This window comes from Pediculus humanus, genomic scaffold, assembly GCF_000006295.1.
Source record: "Pediculus humanus corporis 1103172107761 genomic scaffold, whole genome shotgun sequence".
Taxonomy (NCBI): Eukaryota; Metazoa; Arthropoda; class Insecta; order Psocodea; family Pediculidae; genus Pediculus; species Pediculus humanus.
Window position 1 is genome coordinate 258,878 of NW_002987359.1, and position 27,446 is coordinate 286,323.

The 27,446-nt window shown below is 26.0% G+C and overlaps 2 protein-coding genes and 2 non-coding genes across 4 annotated transcripts in view; 2 read left to right on the top strand and 2 right to left on the bottom strand.

Annotated features, from left to right (window-relative positions):
* Phum_PHUM347380 (midasin, putative) overlaps window positions 1-19,758 on the bottom strand; it is a gene marked incomplete at both ends in the record, with an annotated part of 37,627 nt that extends 17,869 nt beyond the window's left edge. The window contains 24 exons of the mRNA XM_002427775.1: window positions 10,429-10,557; window positions 12,137-12,594; window positions 12,789-12,918; window positions 12,995-13,189; window positions 13,267-13,592; window positions 13,727-14,332; window positions 14,420-14,550; window positions 14,642-14,839; window positions 14,932-15,151; window positions 15,249-15,431; window positions 15,528-15,842; window positions 15,910-16,153; window positions 16,219-16,495; window positions 16,571-16,756; window positions 16,847-17,060; window positions 17,285-17,455; window positions 17,548-17,744; window positions 17,812-18,024; window positions 18,105-18,276; window positions 18,358-18,683; window positions 18,863-19,022; window positions 19,279-19,378; window positions 19,472-19,573; window positions 19,675-19,758. Coding sequence (XP_002427820.1) covers window positions 10,429-10,557; window positions 12,137-12,594; window positions 12,789-12,918; window positions 12,995-13,189; window positions 13,267-13,592; window positions 13,727-14,332; window positions 14,420-14,550; window positions 14,642-14,839; window positions 14,932-15,151; window positions 15,249-15,431; window positions 15,528-15,842; window positions 15,910-16,153; window positions 16,219-16,495; window positions 16,571-16,756; window positions 16,847-17,060; window positions 17,285-17,455; window positions 17,548-17,744; window positions 17,812-18,024; window positions 18,105-18,276; window positions 18,358-18,683; window positions 18,863-19,022; window positions 19,279-19,378; window positions 19,472-19,573; window positions 19,675-19,758 — 5,337 coding nt within the window. The remainder of the gene's footprint in view (window positions 1-10,428; window positions 10,558-12,136; window positions 12,595-12,788; window positions 12,919-12,994; window positions 13,190-13,266; window positions 13,593-13,726; window positions 14,333-14,419; window positions 14,551-14,641; window positions 14,840-14,931; window positions 15,152-15,248; window positions 15,432-15,527; window positions 15,843-15,909; window positions 16,154-16,218; window positions 16,496-16,570; window positions 16,757-16,846; window positions 17,061-17,284; window positions 17,456-17,547; window positions 17,745-17,811; window positions 18,025-18,104; window positions 18,277-18,357; window positions 18,684-18,862; window positions 19,023-19,278; window positions 19,379-19,471; window positions 19,574-19,674) is intronic.
* On the bottom strand, window positions 10,660-10,731 carry Phum_PHUM347520. The gene has a single exon. It is a non-coding gene; the product is annotated as a tRNA-Gln (tRNA).
* Window positions 11,539-11,610, top strand: Phum_PHUM347530. Its single transcript has one exon. It is a non-coding gene; the product is annotated as a tRNA-Gln (tRNA).
* Window positions 19,759-24,211: 4,453 nt separating the features above from the next.
* Phum_PHUM347540 (Excitatory amino acid transporter, putative) lies at window positions 24,212-27,233 on the top strand (the record flags this gene model as incomplete). Its single annotated transcript, XM_002427776.1, has 11 exons — window positions 24,212-24,383; window positions 24,532-24,657; window positions 24,725-24,932; window positions 25,401-25,443; window positions 25,731-25,852; window positions 25,929-26,078; window positions 26,157-26,390; window positions 26,479-26,673; window positions 26,743-26,877; window positions 26,963-27,077; window positions 27,180-27,233. 11 exons carry the CDS (start codon window positions 24,212-24,214, stop codon window positions 27,231-27,233), a joined length of 1,554 nt encoding a protein of 517 aa, XP_002427821.1.
* Window positions 27,234-27,446: the final 213 nt, after the last annotated feature.

Sequence of the window (27,446 nt, forward strand, 5' to 3'; positions counted from 1 at the left end):
TTCTTAATTATTTCAAGTTTCAAATTTTTGTTTTTAACTTAAATTGAAAAAAACAAAATTGTATTAATTTAATAATAATAATAATAATAGTAATAATAATAATAATTTTATAAATTTTGATATAATCAAAATTTTATTTTAATGGAGGACTCAAAATAAAAATAATAATAATATTTTCTTAGAAATTTACACAAAATAATACTTATTTAAATTTAATATTAATTTTTGCAAGTCAGTCACGGTAACAAACAAACAAACAAACAAACAAATTTAACGTGTTTTTTTTTTTTTTAATGTGTTTTTTAATAACAACCGCCAACGTTGTTTTTGATACAATGATGATGATGATGATGATAATGATGATGCTGGAGTCAATTTAAATTTAGCAAATTTCGTGTAAAAAAAAAAAAAAAAAAAAAAAAAACAAAGGAGGCAAAAAATTAGTGAAATATAAAACCCCGGGAAAACATTTAACGACGACGTCGTCGTCGTCGTCTAAAGGAAAATTCATTTCCACCTTCAATATTAATTCAACGACAGAGAAAAAAGTAATAATAATAATAATAATATTAGGCTAAACGTCAAATAATATTTTATCTTTTTAAGTTTTGCTCGTGATTTTATTGCTTAACTTTTTTTTTATTGTTATTTTAAAATTAAAACCAAATAAAAAAAGAAAAAATCTCATTTAAACTCATTGCTAATGATTCATTTCTATCTTTAGAAATTTTTAGAAAAAAAAAAAAAAAAAAAGAATTATTTATTCCTCCCCCTTTTTACGTAATAATTAAAGAAAATGGGGGGGGGGGCAAAGGGAAAAACTAATTTATAAAACCGAATAATTCAATTATTATTTCTTTCTTTTTATATGGAATCAATCATTGAAAGCAACATCATCCATTTTGATTCTTAAAATTTTTTATTAGTAGAAAAGATAGAGTAAATACATATAAGAGCCAAACATTTAAATTTTAAAAGGAAAACAAAAAAAGGAAAAAAGGAAGGAAAAAAGGAAAAAGAGTGTATGAGAACAATAAATATTTTAAAAAACGGGATCGTGTCGAGTGGGTTTCTTTATAAATTAAATATGTATTAAATTGCATACATGGTAAAATCACAATGTGTACTACACTCACGCGCACACACGCACACACACCATCGTAAAACCTTCGTCCGACCTATTCACGTTTGAAAAACTTAATATTTAAAAAAAAAACCCACAAAATTTACCAGAGGGTAAATTTCACATAGACGAAAATAGTAGTAGTAGTAGCTAGTAACTTCTGTGCAAAAATTTTCTTAGTAAATGAATTTTCCAACTCAAACCAAATTTTCTTTTACTTATGAAAAACCACCGTATCAATTTTCTTTTATCGTTCACATTTTCAACGACCTCAAATTTTCTAAAATGTACCGAAAATACGACCACCACCACCACCACCACCATCGTCACCATCGTCACCACCTCGAGCGTTTTATCAAATAAATAAATAAAAAGTCAACAAGCGCGTTGTTGTTATTTTTTTAATAAAAAGATTTGTTTGAGGAAGGGAGAGAAGGGGGAGGGGGAGGGGGGAGAAAAACGTCAACATTTAAAAGTAATAATAAATTTTCTTTTTTTTGTTTTTTTCGCATGCTCGTACAATCTAACGTAAAACCGAATAAAAAAATCAAAAAATCAGCTTAATAAAATTCATCTTGAAAAATTTATTTGAAAATTGAATTTTCCGAAAAAAAAAAAAAAAAACAAAATCCTAAAAATGAATCGGGAGGATTACGATAACAATATTCTTTCCTTTCCCCCCCCCCTCTTTTTCCTTTTTTTCCTTTTTTTTTTTTTTTTTAATAAAAAAATTACAAGAAGAAAAAAAATTTTTCTTATTTTTTATTTTTATATTTTAATTCGGCCATTATAATCTAATTATAAAGTTTTTTAACTTTTATTTTATTAACTTTTTTTTAATAAAATGATTTTTATTTTTTTTTATTTTTTATTTTTTTTTTTGTGGTTAATTTAACATTATTCGAATTTTGTCTTTTAAAAGGAAAAACCATTCATTTTAATAATAATAATAATAATCATTTTATAATTTATAAAAAAAAAATATTTAATTGTCTTATTGTTTTTTCTTTTTTTTCAGGTTCGAAAGTAAATTCGGCCTCCCCTCCCCCCGAAAGCAATGACGAAATGAAACGTAAAACGACACAAAAAATTTAAAAAAATCAAAAAATCAAAATGGCAGCTGGTAAGTACGAATTTAAAAAAAAATTAAAAAATCGTTAAAATACGAGAGAGAATTGTTTTGTTTGACAAATTAAAAATGTAGATTTTGTACCTAACCGTTTAAATTTTTTTTTTTGAAATCGAAAAAAAGAAAAAAAAACGAATAAAATTTAAGTTTTGGGGGGGAGGGGGTAGGAAAACCCCGGAAAATTAATCTATTGAAAATGAAATTCTTTTTTTTCTTTTTTTTTTTTTTTTTCTCCAAAATACAAAAGTTGACATTTTCCGATTTATTATTACCCACATAACGTACATATATTTGATTTATTCATTTTTTTCCTTTTCCTTTTTTTTTTCTGAACGTAAAAACCTTAATAATAATAATAATAAAAGGTTTTAATCGGTTTTTTATATTTTCTTGGTAACGTATTTTACAATTAATAAACATAATCGCCTGATATCTTATCATCGATTTAAAAAACGCATTTCGACCTCTTGAATATTTTATTTTTTTTTATTTTTTGTAACAAAAAAAAATTTTTCGAGTGAAATAAAATAAATAACTTTTCTTTTTTTTTTTTTTTTTTTACTTTTTTATATAAAAAAAAAAAAAAAAAAAACGAAAAAAAAGTTAACAATTGAATGAAATAAAAAGAAAACGCAGAAAACCGAAAAATTGCTTCCATTTTTAACCGAATACCTTTAAGGCATAAAAAAAATTAAAAAAAAAAAAAAAAAAAGAAAACTTTTCTACAAGTTTTACCATCTTTTATATTTTTTTTGTTTAAAATAATAAAACAAAAGAATGATTTTAACAAAAACAACAAAAACAACAAAAGCAGCAACAGCAACAGCAAGAGAAGAAAAAAATTTCTTTTAAAAATAAATTTTCAACACAATTTTTTTTTTTTTTTTCATATTAAATAATTCAAACGTAAAAATAAATTAAAATTGACATTAAAAAAGCTCAGTCAGTCTTTTCTTCGTTACGCCCCCTCCCCTCCCGCCTCCCCTCCTCCCCCTCCCCATTTTTTTTTGAAAAACGTAAATTCAAATATCATCCTCACGAATAACGGATTTAATAATAATAATAAATAAAAAAAATGTGCGATCGTAAAAAAAAAAAAAAAAAAAATTATTGAAAACAAAACCGGAACCGGAAACGGAAGGGGGAGGGGGAAATAAAATCCCACGTCCGAAATTTTATTAAAAATTTTCCGAGATCCCAAATAAAAAAAAAAAAAAACGGTGCTCATGCATGCACTTTAATAAAATCGATCAAACTTTGTGTCCTGTGTGTGTGGAAAAATAAAAGGAAAAAAGGAATAAAAAAAAGGTTTTAAAGGTTTAATTACAACCTTAATTATGTTTATTTAATTTGTTATGTCGCATCAAATTAAAACTTTAATTTTTAATAATGATAATAATAGAAATTGATGTTTAATCGTGTTTTGATAATGTTTCATGTTTAATAATAACAAAACTTGTGAAAGAGACTAAACCAGCCAACCCTCGTCCTCATCCTCCCCTTTCCCCCCGCCACTTAACCCTTTAAAAACATTTTTCCACAACGATTTTACTTACTAATGGAATTTAAACTCACGCGCACACACGCACACACACACGCGTAAGTCTATGTATATAACGCAATGCAATTTTTTTTTTTTTTTTTAAAGTAAAAATTGTAATGAATTATCATCAATCATTTTTCCTAAGAAAAAAGGGGAAAAAAAATTTTTTTTTATCGATATTCGTTTAGATTTTAGAGAGAGAGAGAGAGGGGGGGAAAAGAAAATCTTAACGGTTTTTTTTGACATTAATGGTACCACGTATAGCCGCCACATTTTTCCCACCCCCCCTTTTCTTTTTTCAATTTATGACATTTAAAAAAAAAAAAAAATGGATCAAAAAAATATTAGAAAATAATAATAATAATAATAATAATTTCATACGTGTGTATATACGCGTACACGCACGCACTCACTCACGCACTCACGCACATCCAATAATAATCCATAACCGTGAAAAAAAAAAAAAAAAAAAAATTTCATAATTTAATTATTCTGTTTTTGTTTCAAAAGTTTTTTTTTTTGTTTTTGTAATAAAAACGAAATTCAAATTGAATTCAAATTAAAAACGGGGGAGGCGGGGAAGGGAGGAGAAGGGAGGGGAAGGGAAAAATTTATAAATTTTCCTTTTTTTTTTAGCTAAAAGCCGTAGGTCGTGACCGCTCATCATCATCATCATCATCATCATACAAAGTTAAAATAATATTTTCTTTTGTTTTCCTCCTCTCGCCCACACCCCCCACCCTCCTCCGCACAACAAAATTAATTTATATACATTTTCACAAAATTGTTTTCGTTTGTATTTCCTTGGGATTCGTTTTTCGCGAATGTTTTCAAACTTTTTTTTTTACATTAAACACTCTACCTTTCACCAAAGTTCACAAAACTTTTTCTCCTGCCTTTTTTTTTTTTTTTTTAAATGACGTCATCGAACGACTCCTCAAATTATTTTCATATCTTTCAGGGTCAGCAGTTGCCATGATAGGTGCGAACCTTCGTTACGGCAGCATATCAAATCCGAATTCATCCATCGGAATAAATAAAAATTTTCAATGTCATCCTGGTGGGACTACAGAAGCAACATTAATGTTTAGCTTAGGAGCCCTCGGAATGGGCGCTAATCTCGTATTGATGAGTCTTATATTGATTAAAAGACAGTTACGGAGGTAAAAAAAAAAAAATTTTCCCCAGAAACTTTTAAAAAACAATAATAATAATAATAAGTCAAAAACCATTTTGCTTTTTAAAATGCTACTTAAAAATCACGCAAAAAAAAAAAAAATAATAATAGTAATAATATCTGAAAACTTTTCGTGAAATGTTCTTTTATAGATTTTTTTTTCCCCGTTTTTTTCTTTCTTTCTTTTTTTCTATTTTTATCACAAAATACGCCATTAAAACTAAAAAAAAAAAAAAAGAAAAAAAAGGCGACCTTCATCTTTTTACAAAAAAATAAAATAAAATTTAGGTAATTTGCCATCCATTAAAGGTTGCGTGTGATAATAAAAACAGAGCACGAACTAACCGAACGCAATATAAAATATATTACTTAACCTTGACATTATTATTATTATTATTATTATGACAGAATAGAAGATATGCCGACATTTACCTATTAATGGCAATTCTAATTTTGTAACAACAAATTTTTTTTTTTTTTTAAATAATATTTTTTTCCCGATAAAATTTAGTTAGAAAAAATCCCCGTTTGTGTGGATTTTACATTTTGAACAAATTTTTTAATCAATGATAAATGAATACATTTGATTCGTTAGATGGAGTCAAGGCCTTCTTTTTCATCAGGCAATGGTCGATTGTGCAAGAGCAGCCATATTGCTCCCGTTGGGTATATCAATATATAAATGTCAACCCGTGAATAAATGTTCACTCGTAGAAACTGCTTTTCTCTTGCTCGTGACCGTATCCACGGTCAACATGTTGACCACCGTACTCAACGATTCTCCCGTTTTTCCCGAAGTTGAAACAAACGATGATAGCGATCACAATGCTCCCTTGCTCATGGACAGTCCTCAATGCGTTCTTTTCGGAACGTTCATGATATGGTTTGCGAGCATCACTATTAATTTAGGACCGACTTTTCTGTCCGGAGCATTGGCCGCAAATTCCGAATCCCGTCACAATGCTCCCAGTTGTCCACTCGTGCACGGACCGTTCAGGCATTACGTATTGAACGTTTTATGGATTTTCGTTAACGTCATATGCGTATTCCTTACTCTTTTTCACTTGCATAAGCTATACAGAGATTTGACGAAGGCAAATGTTGAAGCTCTGAGAGTTACGGGTTTAATAACAACTTTGGTTAGCGTTACCTCGAGCGCTCATAAAATTGATGGCGAAAGAACCGACGCGGAAAAAAGTCGGGTAAGACTTTTTGAACTTGAAAAAAAATAAAATTTATGTGTGTGTGTGTACCTTAAAAAATTTTATTTTCTCGTCTGAGCAAGACTGCCACGGAAGAGCACAAAAGAATGCAACGATATTTGCGACGAATGGAAGAAGAAGGCGTTCAACGTGTTAAAATGTTTGTCGTAATAACGGCCGCATATGTTCTCTTTTGGGGGCCGTTATTTTTCGTTACACTCGTACATCATCCAGTTATAGGTTCTCCCATGGGTTATGAGGTAAATAAAAATGTTTTATGAGTTTTTATTAAACTCAGTAATTAAAACCTCTGAATTATTAATCGAAAAATTGATTTTTGACCATGTTTGTCATTCATTTCCCCAATTTGGTATCATTTTCCTTTTTTCTTTCGTTTAGATCACGTTACACGTGGCGTGCATTCATGCATTCATCAATCCGACTCTCTTCATGGTTCTTCACAGAGGTCTTCGTCAAGCCGTGCTCGATATATGTTGCGGAGCTTGTAATTTCGGTATCGAATGGTTATTGGGAATTCATTCGCCTCGATGCGACACAAGTCCATCGCACACGACGACATTTCTTCCGCCGCCTCCACCTCATCCGAACGTATACAAATCTCCATCCATTAACAAACAACAATTATCATCCATGGTAAATCTACGATTATTTATGTGAGTAAATGTCGTAAAAAAATTTGTCGTATGAGTGTTGGCTAACCGGAGAAGAACGACTCATCATCAACACCAGAAAAAATATTCATTAAGTATTCTCACCAATAATTTTTTCACCATTTTTCATTACGAACGCGTTTTCGAATTATTAACAATAATAATAATAATAATAATAATTTAAAATTTCCTTTTATTTAAATTATCATCATGAAATTAAAAATTTATATAAAACTTTTTATCTTTTATCACTAAAAATTTAACAAATATTATTATTATTATTATTTTTTTTTTCGCAATGATAAGTTTTCAAATTACTTTTTTTAGGAAAAACCTTTTAGTAAAAAAAAAAAAAAGAAAAAAAAAGAAAAAGAAAATTATCAATGTATTTCATTTTACTTTTTTTTTTTTTTTCAAATTTTCACGTAAAAAACTTTTAGTAGAAGTTTTAAAAATTAAAATTAAAATTAATGATAAGAGTTAGAAAAAAAAAATTTATTCTGTGAGAAAAAGCTAAAAAAACCATTTAGAAGAACGGGAAGCGGTGAGGGGGACGGAGAGGGAGGGGAGGGGAAGGGATGTGGGAAGTTTTTTTTCAACAAACTCAACATTTTCAAATCCGCCATTTTTTCATTTATACCCGCCCACCAACAACACACATTTTAAAAAAAAATAACAAATTTTATTAGGGATGTTAATCAAAAACTGATCGCGATAAAAAATATTTAAAAAAAAAAAAAAAGAAAACCCCCCGATCGTAAAGGAAAATTTTCCAAAAGGAAAATATTAAAATTCAAACTTTTAACAATATTTGGAAAGTCTGTTATAAATTGTTTCATTTGCATTTTCCTTCCTTTTTTTTCTTTTTTTAAGAGGATGGGGGGAAAGAGAAAGAAAGAGAGAGAGAGAGAGAAATTTGCACACGCACCCCCCTTCCCCCCCTCGAGAGGGGCAAATTCGAAACCGTGTATAATAAAATCATCATCGCATTTTTCATTCTTTTTAACCTGTCAGGTGTAAAACGAAAAAATTAAGAACCCAAATCATTAAATATAATAACTCATTATTTAAAAAAAAAAAATGGCGTTGAACCGAAAAAGAGAAAAAATTAATGTTTTATAATTAAATGCAGTAAAGCATTAAAAAATTTAGTCTTTTTTCTAAAAAAAAAAAAAAATACTAAAAATTATACTAAAAATTATTCAAGTTTAAATTTATATTATTAATATCAGGGATTATAACGACGCGTTAAAAAAAAAAAGGGGGGAAGAAGGGGGGAAGAAAAAATTACTAAATTAATCCTTTAATTGATTGCTCTTTTTTTTTTTTTTTTTTTTTTTTTTTTTTATAAATAATTTTTAATGTTGGTATCCCTTCATGTATATTCCCTTAAATAAAAAAAAAAAAATTTATCCCTTTTATTTCACCGACATATATATAAATGACCCGCTGTTTTCTAATAAATTTCATTATCTAATAATATTAAAAATAAACCGTTAGTTATATTAAAAATTTATATTTTTACTATGAGTTTAATATAAAAATTAAATTGGAATGTAAAAAGAGCGAGTGCGTAATGTAATTAATTAATTAAAAACCGTTTTCGTATAATATCAAAAAAAAAAAAAAGGGTTAAAAAAATTTTCTTTTTTTTGTCCCCCCCTCTCGTGAGGAAAATAACACGCAAAAAAAAAATTCAAGTATTATGACAATTTATCAATCAATCAATCAATCCAGTCATTCGCAACACTTGAGTTTCTCTATCCAGAATAAAAAGAAAACCCTCCCACTGACAAAACCAGGTCCCACCCCCACCCCCTTACTCCTCCCCGGTGTGAGAATTTTTTTTTTTTTTTTTGGGCGACATTTTCTTTGATTTTTCCTTCACGTAATATTATATATATAAAAAAAAAAATTTTTTTTTTAAAGTAATTTTTTTTTTTTTTTTTTAAATGTAACAGGAAATACGGAAGCCGTTACATAAAATCAAGGTTCTAATACAAAACCTTTGGCGAGGTAAAACCTTTTTTCCTTTTAATTTTTCCGACAAAAATAAAAATAATAATAAATAAAAATTTTTTTTTTATAAAATTAATCACGCGCCATTTTGTTTTTTTTTTTAAATTAATCACGCGCCATTTTGTTTTTTTTTTTTTAAATTAATCAAGCGCCATTTTGTTTTTTTTTTTTTTTTAAATTAATCACGCGCCATTTTGTTTTTAATTGCATCACCCACGATAATAATAATAATAAAAACACGCTTATTTTTTCTAGATGTTTTCTTTTTTTTTTTTTTTTATTGTAAATAGTAAACAAAATTAAATTAACAGAAAACAAATAATATTAAAAAAATTTTCCGCGGAAAATTTTTCATGTGTAACCTAATTTATTTATACACAACATTTCCCGCAAAAAAAAAAAAAAAATTATTATTGCGAATAATGTAAATATTGCTAAATCTATGTGTTTTGTACGTTTATTATTATTATTATTTGCACAATTTTTTTTTCTATTTTTTCTAAAACGCATAATATAAAAATTTAATTTTTTCCAGGGAAACGAAAATATAATGATACAAAATACAAGATCGGAGTCGAAGGAAATGTTGCCGTCTGATTCGACGAAAACAGGATCCAAAACTCAAATATACGAAACCTACGATCCGAACGAACCTTGGGAAAACGAATGTCAACCTTGGTACGTAACATTACCATCACAACCAAATCAAAATTTGAGAAAAGACGAAGAAGAAAGAATAAATCCTAACGCGAAACCAATGGCGTACCCACCGGAAATGGAACTTCATTCTGAACTTTATTCAAGCGAGGGAAGCACGGAATAAAGAATCGCAAGGGAAATTCATCATCGCGTACATTAAAATTAAATTGTTTAAAAATAATGATAATGATAATTTTTCAATCTTGTGGAAAATGCCTGCCTCTTCTGATGTTCTTTCCCATCATCAGAAATAATAATAATCAATTAACTATTCGAATTATATACTTGATACGGTTAATGTCAATTATAAATTTAAAAATTATACACTTATATTTAAAAAAAAAAAAAAAAATTTGTTCATTTTTTACCCTTAAATCAAAGCCAACCTTAAGTGGGGGTTGTTTCCCTTCCCCCCCCCTTAAACCCTTTTACCCTCGGCAACAAAAGGTGTGTGTGTGTGTATGTGGTAAACATTTAATATTTTAACAAACGGCGGGGGGCGGGGGAAACTAATTTTGATTAAACTTATACAAAATTAATAATAATATTAAAATATAGGCATTGGTTTTCCTCCCTCTCATTTTGAAAAAAAACCCCCCCCTCCCCCCGTAATAATTCATAATTTTCTAAGTTTATACGTAACGTATATCGATCCCATCATTTTTACCATAATAATTTATTAAAATTTAATTTCAATGAAAACCAAATGTGGCTAATATTTAAATTCTCATATTTTTTTTGCAAAATAAGTGAAAAACAAATTTTTCCCGATTACCCGACCCGACGAGATACGAAAAGCGTTTTTAATTTTTCACTTATTGATTTCTAATTATAAATAATAATAATAATAACAATAAATTCCTACCTGTTCGAAGCCTCCTAAAATCTCGGTTGTATCCATTGCAGAATTACACGATATTATTCTTAAATTTTCACCTTTCAGGGCAGCCAACGTTCGAACGGCAGACGTTTTACCGGTACCCGACTCACCGATCTGTAAAAAAAAAAAAATTTTCAATCAAAATTATTTCCAAAAAAAAAAAAAAAAAAAAAATTGTGTGCACTTTAAATTAAAAAAAAAAAAAAAATTTATATCAGGTTCCACCGAGATTTGAACTCGGATCGCTGGATTCAAAGTCCAGAGTGCTAACCATTACACCATGGAACCACGCATTCAACTGACGCTTAAATACTCAGGATGTTGTTAACAATAATTTGTTTTTATTATTAATTTAAGATGTTTATTAAAAATTAATGTAACTCGAAATCGATAAAATGGAGCCTGTGTTAATTAGTTAAATGATTATCTGGTATCGTTTTATAAAATATTAAAAATGAAATAATACCCGACTTTTAGATAATAATAATAATAATAATAATAATAATAATAATAATAATAATAATAATAATAATAATAAAATGGCTTAAAAAATGATAAATTATTTCATCATTAATAGTAATATAAAATATGTCATAAATAAATTTAGTAAGGCTATTACGAATATTATCATGATTGTGGAAAACAATAATAATAATAATAGTTTTATGAAAAACATCAAGAAATATATAAACTATGTCAGATGTTAATCTTCGTAAATACATAAACGTTTGATAATTGTAAGAATTTTTTTTTTTTTAAAATAAAAATTTATTTAATACGTGCAAATCAATTACGTCATTAATAAGTAAAAATAAAAAAATAATAAATGATAAAATTGTTAATTTATCGACATCGGTTTACGACGATAAGCCAGAAAAAAAAAACAAAAAAATTATTTCATATATGAAATACAAATCACACAAATTAAACACAAAAATTAATTGGGTAAACAAAAAATAATTATGCGAATTTGCAATAAAAAAAAAATATTGATGATTAAACACAAATAAATTTATTATTTATAAATAAAATAAATAAATAACCTCCTCGTTCTGTTAAATATTCTACGTAAAAAAAAAGTAAAACGCTCAACACGGTTCCATGGTGTAATGGTTAGCACTCTGGACTTTGAATCCAGCGATCCGAGTTCAAATCTCGGTGGAACCTGAATTTAATTTTTTTTTTTTTTAAGTTAAAATTTTGTTTTAAATACGAGTCAAACACTTTTAAATAAAAAAAAACACCGCCTCTAAAGTCTCAACTAAAGTTATAACATTTGTAGAAAAAAAAAAAATTTCTTTAACCTGTAAGTTTAAAATTTAATTTAAATGTCAAACAATAAAAAGTCATTTTTCAAAAAAATAAATTAATGTGAAATTATTAAAAAACCATTAAAATATTGTCGTCTGAAACTTTGAAAAACCACACACATCTGTTTCTAACCCCCCCCCCCAAAAAAAAAAAAAAAGAAAAATCATTTTCCTAATTTTCTTAATATATGTTTTGGAAAGATTTCAAAAAACAATTGTTTAAATTAGTTGGGGTAATATATATATATCAATGCCCAAAATTCAAATTTTTCTTGCATGCTACTCGTTTTGAAAAAAACTTTTTAATATTTTGTCGTATTAAAATTAAATTAAAATCAACATGTGTTAAAATTGGGGGGAAAAAAAAAAAAATAAACACTCACCAAAATGGAAAGCCAATTCATGTTGACACTCTCACACAGGGAAGCCAAAATCGGATGTTGTTTTTCCAAAATCCTTAAATTTTTATATTTCTTTTTACCGCGATACGAAGAACAAATCCGTAAAATTTCTTTTACTTCTTTCTTTTCTTTTTTAATTTGGGAATCGAACGTGGAATTTACAAACATTTCAAAATCGTTTATGTCACCGTAAAAAAAAGAATTATTCACTTTCGAATAGGTATCACCGAAAACAATAACATCATTTAATATATAAACGGGATATTTCACAGCACTCAAATTATTTTCACCGAAAAAATTTTTAAAGAGTTCTCGTATCAAATTTCTATCTTTTTCACTTCGAAAACGGTTAATATACAATAAATTAACGTATTTAAATAATATCCTGGAAAATTCCGAATTTACTACGAATGAGGAAAAATTACCGTCGCAATTTTTATCTGAAAAAAAAAAAAACGACAATTAAAAGTAATGTATTAAATAAATGTCTAAAAACATATATATATATATATATTTCATAAATTACCCAAATTAAAATTTTTAGTTATTCCTTGAGCCCATCGAGTTATATCTCTAATATTTAATTCCCAAGGCCCGCCGGAAACTCCAATTTGTCCTTCAGAAATATTCGTACAAATTTCAGATGTGAATTTGATCATGAGAGATATTAAAGAATTCCCATTGATTTTAATCGAAGACAAAAAAGGAAAATTCCTTTCCAAAATAATTGTGTAATCCATTTCTGTCAAAGGTTCGATAAAAACCTAAAAAAATTCAAAAACAACAAAAATTAAATTTACTGAAAAACTAAAAATATCAGTTAAATGAGAAAATAATTACTTGAGTAAATCTATTCAGAAAACTTTTTGGCAATCCTCTACGATCTCCTCCTTCCTTAAAAGGATTTTGACACCCGAAAATTTTAGTATCGAGTGATACGTAAAAAGTTTTATTCAATTCGGGAATAAATATCGATCCCCGATGATCTAAAACGGCATTGAGACCTTCGAGCACGGATTGAGAAGCCAAATTTATCTGAAAAAAATAATTAATCATTTAAAAAAAAATTTAAATAAATAAACCGTTGAAAAATTAATTCGGTAAAAAAATACTTCATCCAGCAATATCCAATGTCCTTCTTTCAATGCGGTTAAAAACGGTCCATCTCTCCACGCAAATCGTCCCGCCGCTTCATTTTCTTCTGGTAAATCCGTTCCGAATAAATCTGATAGATCGGTTTGATCAGATAAATTTATTCTCACGAGTTTGTGTCCCGAGATTTTCGCTAAAGACAAAATTAAACTCGTTTTTCCTACGCCTGGGCTCCCTTCTAAAAGAATCGCTCGGTTCATTTTTAATCCTCTCAATATTCTTTGTGCATTTGAAAAAGTGGTCGGTGCATCAAATACAAAATCGTTGGACTCAATTTCCATCGTTCCTAAAAACGCATCGTGTCATACACATTTTTACAAAAAAAAATTTAAATTATTTTAAGTTTTAAGGTCATTTTTTTTTTTTTATACTTAATAAATTTTAAAAATTTACCTTTTGAAATATAAAACGGATGAATACCGACTTTATTTTTAGCTACTACAAATTTTTTACCATCGTTTATAGCTGAAAATACGTGCGTAACATCCTTCGACAAAATTTTACTAATTTTATCCATCAAGTAGTTAATACATTCTTCCCGAAAGCTTTTAACGAAATTATATTCGTAAACGATTCTGGATCCTGATCCGAGACCATCGAGAAATATCAAATGAACTCCATGTATTAGAGATTCGAACCATTTTAAATTAGATTGATTCATAAAATTAATCCACGTTATTACATCTCGTGTATTTAAAGTGACTTTTTTTCCGATTTCTGATTTTTGAAACCAAATTAAAAATTCCGTCATTAATTTACAAACAACTTCTTTCAAATCCGAACTTATTTTCAAATTATGTAACATTATTTGTAAGTAAGAATCAAATTTATCACAAGCAGTATCCGCCCAAATCTCTGTAAAACGATTTCTCAATGCAGGGGAAAGTTCTTTTTTCCCATAATCTCCTCCCGGATTCATTGTGCCAACGAATTGAAAATCGATTTCAGCTATAGTTTCGTAAATCTCATTTTCATTATCAATCAATCCGCCTCCTTTCTCAGCTAGTAAAATTGTTCTTTCAGGTTCTAAAAGTACATAAACAAATAATAATAATATTTCATTTATGTTTGATACGAATATACGTGATTTGCATACATAACAAAAAATTTTACCTAAAAGCGAATTAAGTCTTTCAAGGACGCTGTCGTCTGCTAAAGAAATTTCATCCGCTAAAAAAATCGAACCCGTGGTCATGGCTTGAATTAAAGGACCATCACACCATTCAAAAAGTTTACCCGAATTTCTGTAATTTTGAAAAAAAAAAATTTTAACTTAAAATTAAAAAAAGTAAAACTTTCTTAGTACTTAAAAAAAAAAAAAAAAAAACGGGGTACCTAGTTTCATCTCGAACGGGTCTTAAACCTCCCAAAAAATCAGCACTTTCTGAATGCATATGACAATTCACTGAATACAATTGCTGATTTCGAATTTTTGCTAAAAGTTGAACAATGGTAGTTTTCCCACATCCCGTTTCTCCAACTATTAATACAGGTTCCGAAAATTCAAGGGCTTTGCTAACTAAAACAGCCAACCTGTATATATATAAAAAACTAAAAAATGATACGAATGATAAAAATAAACGGTTTCATTACACATTCTAATAATAAAAATAACATTCATTTACCTTCGCAAGCTGTAAGTCCAAACAATGTGAGAAAATTCTTCGTTAGCAGAAGATTCATTAATTAATTTTTCTAAAATACTTTTACTGACAGTTGACGTGTCCTCGTGTAAAGAAAATAAATTTTCTGGAATCGGTTTTCTTTTAAAATGTTTAGCTATCACTTCTTCGATGACTTTACTTTCTTCTTCGAGTCTAACTCTTCCCCCCAACAGAATGTAACCTATTTAATGACAAATAAATTGATTTCGTAGACATGCCACAGTGCAAATTAAAAAAAAAATTAAAATACGTTTACTGATCAAAAAAACACAGAATACCTTCATCGACGATATGTTGCTCCCAATCGTAATGTTTTAAATTAATATTTGCTTTTTTGTATCTTTCACCCCAGCGAAATAAATCTCTGAGAGTTATGTATCCGAATTTCCCGACAAATATATCGCTTCCCCTTCTTCTAACTTGTAATTCTGACATAACACTTACCATTTTCTTACTATAAGCTAAAACGAAATTTCAAAATTATTTTTTTTTTTTTTTTTTTATTTTCCCCATACATACATCAATTTACCTAAATAAAAAAAAAAGTTACAACGTACTTATAGGCAATTTACAGCGTTTTTCCAAAATGGTAACGAGTTCATCGTGAGGAATTTGATTAAATTGTAACTCGATAAAACGATTTCGAAAAGCTCGAGATAACTCTTTCCTACCACCGTATAAACCCGGCGGATTTTGAGTAGCGAAAAGCATAAATTTTTCATGAGCTTTTATTGTTTGTTGAGTTTCCGGTATAAATAATTCGCGGTTGTCATCTAAAACTCGGTTTAAAGCTTCCAATACTTCCGTCGGAGCCAAATTTAACTCGTCCAAAATCAACCAATGCCCTTTACGCATAGACTCACATAAAATACCTAAAAATATCATTTAATGAATTAAAATTATATGAAATTTTTTAACAGAAGTGTTATTTTTACGTACCCTCTTTAAAGACCAACTTTCCCTCCGAATTTGCAACATACGTTCCAATATATTCTTGAATATCTGTGTGTTCGTGATTATTCACCCTTGAACATACATTTCCAGTACACTTGCTTAAGTAATGAATCAAAGATGTTTTACCGACGCTTGTATCACCTTCTAATAAAACAGGAATTCCAGATCCAAACGAAACAATTTTAATTAAATCTCTCAAGTGTCTTCGAACCGTAGGAGTTAAAATATACTACAATAAAATTTTTATTAATTAGAGGTATTTCTTTTGATAAAAAAAAAAAAAATTAAACTTACGTCATCGGGCACGGTAGGTTCTACGTTTCCCACCGGTAACCAAAATCCTTCTAAATTTACAAAATTCCCCGTTAAAGGTTTTGGAATGGGTCGATTTAAGACAATCTTTATATCGGAATCAGTCACCGTTTTCTTAATTAAATCTTCAACTAATTTGTAAGACTTATTATCCAGTTGTGTTAGAAAAGAAACGCTTAAACTTTCGTAAAGGCTTCTAGCAAAATTACCACAAGGATTTTTAGCCGTAATGGTAAGCGCTCTACAAAGATTTCTTAAACTGAAAACAAAAAAGGAAAAAGCCTTATTAAAATTTTACATTTCCAATCAATTATTTATAAACTGTAATTTATACCTGTAATGTGGTTTTTTCCCATTTCCATCCAAAAGTACATTTTTTAAACTCGTTTTTATTTTTAAATAAAATTTTACAATTTTTTGCAATTGGCTAGAACTTTGATTTAATTCGTGTAAATATGTCTCAACCAAAGGAAGTAAATTATTTTCATCCTCCAATTCATCAATAAATATTTCTGTAAATCTAGAAAATTAAAACCAATCAATTAATTAAAAATTTACATTTTGATTTTAACGTATAATTTAAATAAAAAAATTATACCTGTGTTCTTACCTGTTTCTAAGTCCTACTGGAAGTTGTTTTTTACCAACGTCAGTAGCGGGATTCATGGCAGCAAATAACCTAAATTTTGAATCCCTAAATATAGGTTGGTTATCTCCCTTTTCTAAAAGTGATATCGATTCACGACTATTTTCCAAAAGACCACTTAAACTATCTAATGTTTCACTGTTGGCCAAATTAATTTCATCCAACAACACCCAATATCCTGATAAATAGAAATTTATACATTATTTTATACAATTACCTTCAAGTATAAAAATTTCTTGAATTTTACAACTTATTGTTTCACATGTGCACGTAATAGACATATTTATCACGATAAAGAATCAATTATTTGTATCCGTGATATAACACATAAGCAATTAAACGTTTAAAAAAACTAAACATTCAAGATAATGATAATTAATATAATACATTTTAAAAACAAACCTTTTTTTATGGCTGTTATAAGGCTCCCTTCGATAAAAGAAAAAATTAAGCTTTTATTACACACTTCTTTTTGTTTATAATATTTTTCAATATCCTTTTCTAATTCTGTCCATTTCTCTAACCGTATTTCCCATTTCTTTGTTTCTTTTTTGGGTAGTACATTTTGCCCACCTAAAATATTTTTTTATTATAAATTTAAAAAAAATTATTTACCACTTTAAGTAAATGCACAAAAACTTTACTTTCAGCTTTTTTCAATCGACTTTTAATTTGATTCAATGCTTTTCTTTGAACGTGAATTATAAAATCAAATAAAACATTCCAATTTTCTTTCTTTATAAGCCTTGTAAATTTATTTAGACATTCGACATTTTTTTTCACTTCGAAAAGATCTCTGAATAAAATTTCAAATTTTTCTAAAAAGGGTTTGATGACCCACTTAAAAGAAACTGGTTTGAATCTGTAACATATTTAAATGAAATGTTAGTATAATACAGTAATCTTAATAAAAAATATATTTAACTTACCCTCCGAGTAAATCAGCTGTATCACTTTGCTGATTCATATTGATGACTATTAAATTTCTTCCCAACGTTTTAGCTACATATTGCAAAACAGTAGTTTTTCCGCAACCTGTCTCACCAACCATTAAAACAGGTTCATTATTATCTAAGCAACAACAAATTTTTTCAATTAAACAACAAGCTTGAGTAGTGAGTGAAAAAACTCCTAATTGCATCCTGAAATAAATAGTTACATTGATAAACTGTTATAAATTTTACATGATTCAAATATATAGTAATTTAAAAATTATTATTACTTTTTAACAATGACAATACTATCACTTCTTCTTTGCAAAATAACTCTGCCCGCAATAAATTTTTTATCTGATGCTACAATTGTTGGTTTATATTGATCCGCGATGAAATTTACTCTGTTTTTTACTATACCCAAAGTTATTCCAATTTGTTGTGCAAAGGAAAACCGAGTACCTGGAAAAAAATTTTTTTATATAATTTAGGCAATTAAGTAAAAAAAATTATTAATTTATTAATTATTTTATTTTAACTTACTTTTCTCCATAAAACCACAAAATAAATCAACAGCATCCTGAAAGACTTTTTGAGCACTTTCAGGACAACCATTTTTAAAATAGGAATTGCATCGTTCGCACCATTTAAAAATATCTCTGACAGTTGGAATTCTTGAACTTTGTTGACCCGATGTGTATTCCAAATCTAACACTGACACCATTTTCTGAGCTATACATGATAATTTAGGATATTTTTCACAAATTATATCTACAATTTCAAAACTGGGTAAAGGATCCAAACAAATTTTTATCCAGTTCTTTAAAATTTTACATTTCACTCCAGACGAAGATTCATTTCTTACAGTCCTGAAAGTAAGAAAATAAAATTTTTGTTACTAAAATTTCTAATATAAAAATTTTAAAGAAAACATTAATATTAAATAAATAGCTTTTCAATAGATAAATTGCTGTTAAGTAAAATTTAAAAAACAGCAATAAATATTTTTTTTTAGTAATGGAATGTGGTAAATATGATGGTAACATACCTTTGAGTAGCAAAAAGTTGAAACTGACTGTGTGGAATAATGTTATCACAAAAGCCTGGAACACTTAATGAATGAGTTTTGACCAGATTTTCTACAACTGTGACTAAATCTGGACTTGTACAATCAATGTCTTCTAACAACAACCAGTGACCCTCAATAACTGCCTAAAAAAAAAGAAATATTGAAATTATTTTATTTTAATTGAATGAGATAATAATATAGATTAAACACGATTAACATAAAATAGCTTGAATTTTTCGAGAAAAAGAAAAAAAGAAGTAACAGTAGAAAAGTGGTCTGAAATATATATTTTAGTTTCTATTTTGAAAATTTAAGTTATGACTGTTATAATAAATTTAGAAAATGTGAAACACCAATCGCTAAAAATAATAAAATGAATAGCAAAAAAGATAAACTAACTTGAGTCAAGATCCCAGGTTTCCATATAAATTGACCTGGAATTTCAGTACACTGATAACCCCCCAGTAATATTCTTGAATCTGTTTGCTCTCCAAGCTGAACTTTTAAAAATAATGAATTTTTTTTATTAGATGAATCATTACTGCAACAAAAAATTTTATGTCCTGTTGCATAAGCCAAATATTCAACGGTTGAAGTTTTTCCAGAACCAACAGGGCCTTGTAAGAGTACAGGACTTTTACTAGATACTGCAAGTGCCAATTTTTGAAGATTAAAATATGATGAACTGTCCTTCTTGTAAATAAATTTAACGTCATTCTAAAAAAGTAAATTATTAATTTTAGTAAAAAAAAAAATAAAATAAAATTATGGGCTATGAATAATTAAGTTACCTCATCCTTCACCTCGTGTGCATTAAAATTAAACGGAAGACGAATATTGGCTATTTCAATTTCTGAATTAATTTCCCCATCCATAATTAATAAAGATTAAATAGAACGAAAAAGTAAAAAAATCATTATTTCTTCAAAAATTGAAATAAGTTTCGTGAAAAAGATAAAAAGACAGCTTTAACGACCATTGTGAAAAAGGTGAATATTTTACATTGGAATATGACCGGTAATATATATATTTTTTAATTCGTTTATTTAAAAAAAAAACGTAAAAATTAACAATCGTTTAAAAAATAAAATTTTTATTCTAATAAAAATAAAGATTATAATTATTGATACTGAAAACAAAATTAAACTTGTGTCAAATTAAATAACTTGTGAAATAATTTCGTTTAAAAATTTACTTATGCACGTGGGAATTACTTTTTACGTGGCACCAGAATTATTTTTCCCGCAAACAATATATTATTTACCATTAAATAAAAAATAAAATCAATTTTAAAAAATAATATCTCTTGTAGAATAAAATATACGATGACATTTTTCCATTCGATTTAAATCATTTGATGCTTTATTTTTCATCCATTAATTATTTTTACGAACCCAAATAAATACGGTTAAAAAATGAAAACAAAAAATTTCGTTTAATTTGCTTAAATGATAACAATCTTTGACTAATAAAATGTCGTGGAAAAATAATTTATTACCATTAAAGCTAATATTTAATTTTAGTTTAAAATTTTAAAAAAAAAAAAATCGGCAAATTAAAGCTCTGAGTTAAATGAAATGAGGCATTATTTAGAGAAAAAAAAATTCTAATCAGCTTTCATTCTCTTTTTTAACCCACAAAAAAATTTTTATTTGTCAAAGTTTTATTTTTTTATCTTACTGAAATTAATACAATTTAATAATAATAATAAAACTACGCCATGTTAACGTTTAAACGAATCCCAAAAATTAAACATGAATAAAGTTAAAAAGAGATAATTTTATTCCTTAATGAAAACTTACAGGAATCGAACCTGAAATTGCATGATTGTTTAAATGTCAATAGGTTTTAAAATGGAAAAGAATTAATAAAATGTAGAGAAATAAAAATCAGGTAGACTGATATTTAACACTTATTATTCACGATGGTGCTATTTAATTTAATCTTAACAAACAAATTTTACGATCTTTATTAAATAACGCATAATATTTAAATTGTAAAATCAGTTTAGAACTTACTAAATTAATTACACACTAGTAAAGTATGTAAAAACCTATTTTTTAGTTTTTAGTCAGCACTCAAATATTACTAATTAGTCATTAATGTAAAAATTTCCTGCCCGGGATAAATGAGACAGATTTTCCATCAATAATTTTTTAATCAGAGATTATTAAGGGATTAATCTTGGGATTAAGGAAAGATGGCAAACAATAGTCGTTAAGAAAACATTAAATCAACTTATCATCATCAAAAAAAATTTTTTTTTTTTTTTATAAGTTATAACTTATATTATTTATAAGTTTTCTAAAAAAAAATTAAAAACTTTATTATTGAGGTTAAAAAAAAAAAAAAAAAAATTTTTTTTTTTTTTACGATCGGTGGTGGTGTCTAATGTCATGACGTAAACAAGATTAACTTAATATGTAACTAAAAGCTGGATCAATTTAGTAATTTTTTGTGTACCGTGTATTGAGCATTCGTTTTTATTAAAAAATATTATTAGTATTACTAAAATAGTAATAAATTTAAAACTAACACCTATTTTTGCTATTTTGTGAGTTTTTAACAATTTTATTTAAATAACGTTTGAAATTTTTTTTCTTTTAGTCTGCGTTAGAAGAAGAGTAAGAAAAAAGTTAGTCTAACACAATTTTTTTTTAGTTAAGTTTTTTTTTTTTTTTCAACTATTACTTAACTTGAATAATTTAAAAACATTAATCTGGTTTTTTTTTTTTACCCTACTTTATTTTTAGTTTAGTTTTTTTTTTTTATAACCAATAATAAAAACCCTTGAAAAATTAGTTTGTAAAAAAAAAAAAAACCATGTTTTAACCATATGTATTTTTATTTTTATTTTTTTTTTTTTTTTAGTTTTATTTCTATTTTAAGAAACATTAAATTAGTTTAAACCCCCCCCACTTGTTTTTTTTATTTTTTTTTGTATACTAAAAAAAAAAAAGGAGAAAATAATAATAATAATATTAAAATCAGACGTGACTGTTGAATGTTTTTGTATTTAAAAAATCGCGCAATTCAATCGATGGATTTTTTTTTTTTTTTTTACATGTGGTTTCTGTTTGACTTAATTTATTAATAGAATGTCCGCGGCAACCTAAAAAAAAAAAAAATTAGTAACAAACAACACAAAAAACTAAAAAAAAAAAAAAATTATTTTTATTAAATCGTATTTAGTTAAAGGTTTATATATTTATGTAAAAAAAAAATTTATTTATTTAAAAGGAAACGTAGAACGTACCTTAACGTGTCACTTAAGATTTTTATTTTATTTAATTGTGATTATTTTTTTTTTTTTAGTTATTATTTAAAAACAATAATAATAATAATATAAGAAGAACGTTTGGATAAATAACAACAAATTAAATAAATTAATTATTATTATGTTTTAAAGTGGATTCATCAAAAAAAAAATTATTTATTTTACTACTACGATTGTATAAAAGGTAAATAAATTTTTTACATTTTAAGGTATTTTAAGGTATTTTATTAAAAAATTGATTATTAATTCGTAAAAGACCTTGATGAGGAATATTGTGTGGTTGCCAAAAAAAATTTGTTTTTGAATGAATTGCAAAAAAAAAATTTCTTTTATTTATTTTAAAAGTTTATCTCAAAAGAAAAAAATTGCAACAAAACTCATAAAATTATTATTATTATTATTATAATTAAAATTAATTGATCATTAATATAATTAGGTTAATTATTATAATAATATAAATTATAAAAGATTTAATAAAAACCACCACACCACTACCTAGTTAATATGCCTTATTAAAAATGTTTTTTTTTTAATAATAATATTTTATGATTAATAAAAAAATTTTCCACGGGAAAACTTGTTTGTTTTTCTTTAAATTTTCTTAATTTAATTGATTTAACAACGAATCACGTCAATAATAATAATAATAATAATTTGACATTTTTTTTTATATATAGAAAGAAAACAAACGTGGTTAGTTTAAAAAATATATTTTTGAGTTTGCCATTATAGTGTCAATAAAATAAATTAAATTATTAATAATTTAACTAATAATTTATTTTAATAACTTTTATGACGACGTAAAGTATCGATAATAATAATAATAATAATAATAACAAGTGAGAAAAAATATAATACCAAAAATTTATTTATTTTTATTTAGAAATTTTTTGGCAAGTTGCAATTTTTTTTTTTTTTTTGTTTTAAAAAAATTTTTTTTTTTTTTTTTTAAATAAGCTAAAAAATAAATAAAGTGTGTCAAGTTATTTTAAAGCCGGAAGAAATAAAATTTATATAAATAATAATAATAATAATAATAATAATAATAATAATAATAATAATAATAATAATAATAATAATACCTAAATACATGCATAATGTTTGAGTTGATAATGATGATATTTAAAATAATAATTTTTCAAAACGAATCCATTGATTTTTTTTTTTCTTTTTTTTTTTTTTAGTTTTTTGTTGGGGGGATGTGAGAGAAAGGGGGGGTTTTTTCAAGTTTAAATATATATGTATGAGATTTTTCATTTGTTTTATTTTTAAAATAACCAACAATAAAAACCATTTGATTGTTAAAAAACGATTCAAAAAAAAATAATAATAATATTCATAAAATAGCAATTTTCTTATTAACAAGTAACCCATTTTGAAACAATTTCGGTTTACGTTCAATTATTAAATAATAATAATACTACTACAACTCGTTGTCTTATTATTATTATTATTATTATTTAAATAATAAATATAAAAATTATTTTTTTAACTTATTTTATAAATGATTAGTAAAAAATAAAAATTTTTTTTTCGTATTTCCCCGGCAAAATGTGTGCGAAGCTTATACGCAGGTTTGATTTTTTTTTTTTTTTTGAAATTTTCTTTTCATTTTTTTTTTCTCTCTCTAAAAGCTATGAATCATTATCATTATTTTTTATAAAAAAAAGAAATAATATACATTTTATTTATTTTAACTTCCGGTTATATTAATTTAACGGAATAATTTAACTCATTAATGTGTAAGTAATTTTAATTTTTAATTTTTTTCTTCCTTTCTTTCTTTTCAATATGACAAGAAATTTTAACCTGATTTGGTTTGATTGATGTTTAGCTGACGTTTTAAAACCGCCTATTATTATTATTATTATTATTATTATTATTATTTTTGGTTAGTTAACATTAGCAAACGTAAAATAACAATTATTTCCGGTATTGTATTTGTTTTAAATGGAAAAATGTATGAGTCGTATCAACAGGAGGACCAGGAACATTATCATTTATAAAAATATTTATTCATTTATAGATAATAATAATAATAATATATCAAAATGGATGGCATACCGAGTTCTCCAACGAAATCATCTCCCGACGGTTTGGAAATGTCATCTGATTCCAATTTAGAAATCGAAGTTTCTGAACAAAGTTTTATATTGCAATTAATAAAAGATAATTTACTTTTGGTTGTGACGTTAACAGGAGTCGTTTGTGGTACAATATCTGGTAAAGTATATAAAATTTATTATGTTTACCTGATACCAAAAAAAAATTTATAACCTTCTCTTGGCTTATAATCAAAAAAAGTAAATTAACCTTGAAATGAGAAGAAGAAGAAGAATCTATGATAACTGACCATGGTTTATACTTTTAGGATTAATATTAAGAAATTATCAACCGTCAGAAGATAGCATACTTATAATATCATATCCGGGAGAAATATTTATGAGAATATTAAAATTAATTATTTTACCATTGGTTGTTTCCAGTCTTATTTCCTGTAAGTTAAAATTTTAAATTATTATCACACTTTAAACCTAATTAATTAATAAAAATTGAATTTTTAGGTTCAGCTAGTTTAAATGCAAAACTAAATGGAAAAATAGCTGTTAAAACTTTGTCTTATTTTGTATTGACATCATTTTTTAATTCATGTTTGGGCATCATATTGGCTTTGCTCATACATCCAGGAAATCAAGAATCTAAAACAACATTAGAATTAGAAAAAGATAAAAAAATTATCAACGTTTTAGATAATTTTTTAGATATAGGAAGGTCTGTCTATATATACATATTTATTTATTTTTTATTTTCAAATTGGTCAAGTTTAAATAAAAATTTATTTATTAAAATGTTTTACTAACTATAAGAACAAAAAGTTTTCAACTAAAAATAATTATTAAAAAAAAAAAAAAAAGAAGAAATTAAAAGTTATTAAGATTATTTAAATTAAGTTGGTCAATATGGATATTAATTACCATTCCCACTTTCTATTTATTTATTAATTAAAAAAATTATTAATGATCAATTTATAGTTTTAAAATAATGATAATAGAAAGAGATTTTTATATTGCGTATAAGAAAATTACACAAACATATTTAAATTAAGATAAAATTGAAATTATTTATAATTATTAACTCTTTAATTAATTAATTAATTAATTAATAACTAATATTAATAATAAAAATTGAGAAATTGGATCGTGGGAGTGAGATTGAACTGATTTAATCATTTTTTTTTAGGAATATGTTTCCCGACAACATCTTTCAAGCATTTTTTCAACAGGTATTAAAATATTATTGCACAGTATTTTAATATTTATATTTATAGGTCTTTTTATAAAAAAAAAAAAAAAAAAACCTCCTGAAAATTATGAAATTTTTTTTTTTCTTTTTTTTTTTTCTATCAACCCCTCAAATTTAGTTTTTTTTTTTTTTTTTTTTCTCTTGGTCTTTTACAAAAATAACTTATTATAAATAATTTTTTACAATGGTGACAAGTGGTATTTAATAAATATAATTATATAAAAATAAATAAAAAAATATAATCTAATAAATAAAATTAATTTTCAGACCCATACAGTTTACGTTCCGGTAAAACCGTTAAATAAAAATGATACTTTAAATAATAATACGGATTTTGATAATACAAATTCAGAATCATCATTTAAAATGATGAGAACTTTACATCCAAGGTAGGTAGTAAATAAATTTTTCTCATATATTCCTTGATATTGTACATATTATTATTATTATTATTTGTATTTTAAGAGATGGAAGCAATAATATTGGAATTATAATATCGTGTTTAGTTTTTGGTACGGTTTTGGGTACGATACAACCATCAACCGGTGAACCTGTTATTAATTTTTTTCGTTGTATTTATGAAGTTGTTATGAAAATAATGTCTGGAATTATGTGGTAAGTTATTTATGATTTTCCTTTTTTGTCTCATCAGTAATAGTATTGTGTTATTATTTTTGTCTGTTGAAATTATAGGTTGACACCAATTGGAATATGCAGCGTGATTTGTGGGAAAATATTATCAGTTAACGATTTAGGCATTGTCATTGCTCAATTAGGTTGGTTTGTGTTCACAGTCGTGATAGGTCTCATTATTTATCAATTTATTGCTCTGCAACTGCTTTATTTTATTATAATTAGAAGAAATCCTTTCAAGTTTTATTGGGATCTTGCTCCAGCAATGTTAACAGCTTTTGCCACGGCTTCAACGTAATTTAAATACAAAAAAAAGTAAATATAAAAGGTTTTTATCGATAGAAAATAATTACAATTTTTTTTTTGGTGAAAATTATTTCAGGGCCGCTGCTTTACCCGTAACTTTTCAATGCATGGATGAAAAATTAAAAATTGATCAGAGAATATCAAGATTTATATTACCCATCGGTTGCTCAATAAATATGGATGGTACGGCACTTTTTTTAAGCAGTGCCACAATATTTATATCACAATTAAATTCAATGACTTTAAGTGCTAGTGAAATAATTACAGTGAGGTATGAGGTACACCTGAATTCGAAAAATTTATTAATTAAATTAATTTAAAAAAAAATTTTTTTTTATAGTTTGGTATCAACTGCAGCAAGTATGTCTTCTGCTAGCGTTCCAAGTGCTGCTCTTGTACTCATGCTAATGATGTTGACTTCAATCGGTTGTCCCGTTGAAGATGTATCCCTATTATTTGCCGTCGATTGGCTAGTGTGAGTAATTAAAAAAAAATATTTAAACAATTTAAAATTGTACCTGATAATGTTCTGACACCAAAATAATTAAATAAATTAATAGGGATCGATGTAGAACGGTAAATAACATGCTGGGAGATTGTTATGCATCAGCCATAATAGAACATTATTCGAGAGATGAACTGACGGCCGGTGAAAGATTACCACTTCATCAAGAAGTTTGTATTTACAATTTATATTATTTATATTATAAATATTATAAAATATTAATAATAATAATAATAATAATAATAATAATGAATTTTATTTTTATTAGAAAGGAGACGAAAGAAGCAATAAAAAAAAATATACAAATAATGGATCAATTATGTTAGAAATACCCGATGGGATATCCAATAGTACATTCTGCACATAAGAATACGTCGTAATTAATAATAATAATAATAATAATAATTAGGAAAATAATAATAATAATAATAATAGTAATAAAAACAGGATAGAAATTATTTTTACTTATATATATATTTTTATTTTTCAAAAGATAAATAATAATTTTTAAGGGGGAAAAAAAAGTCGTTGTAATATTT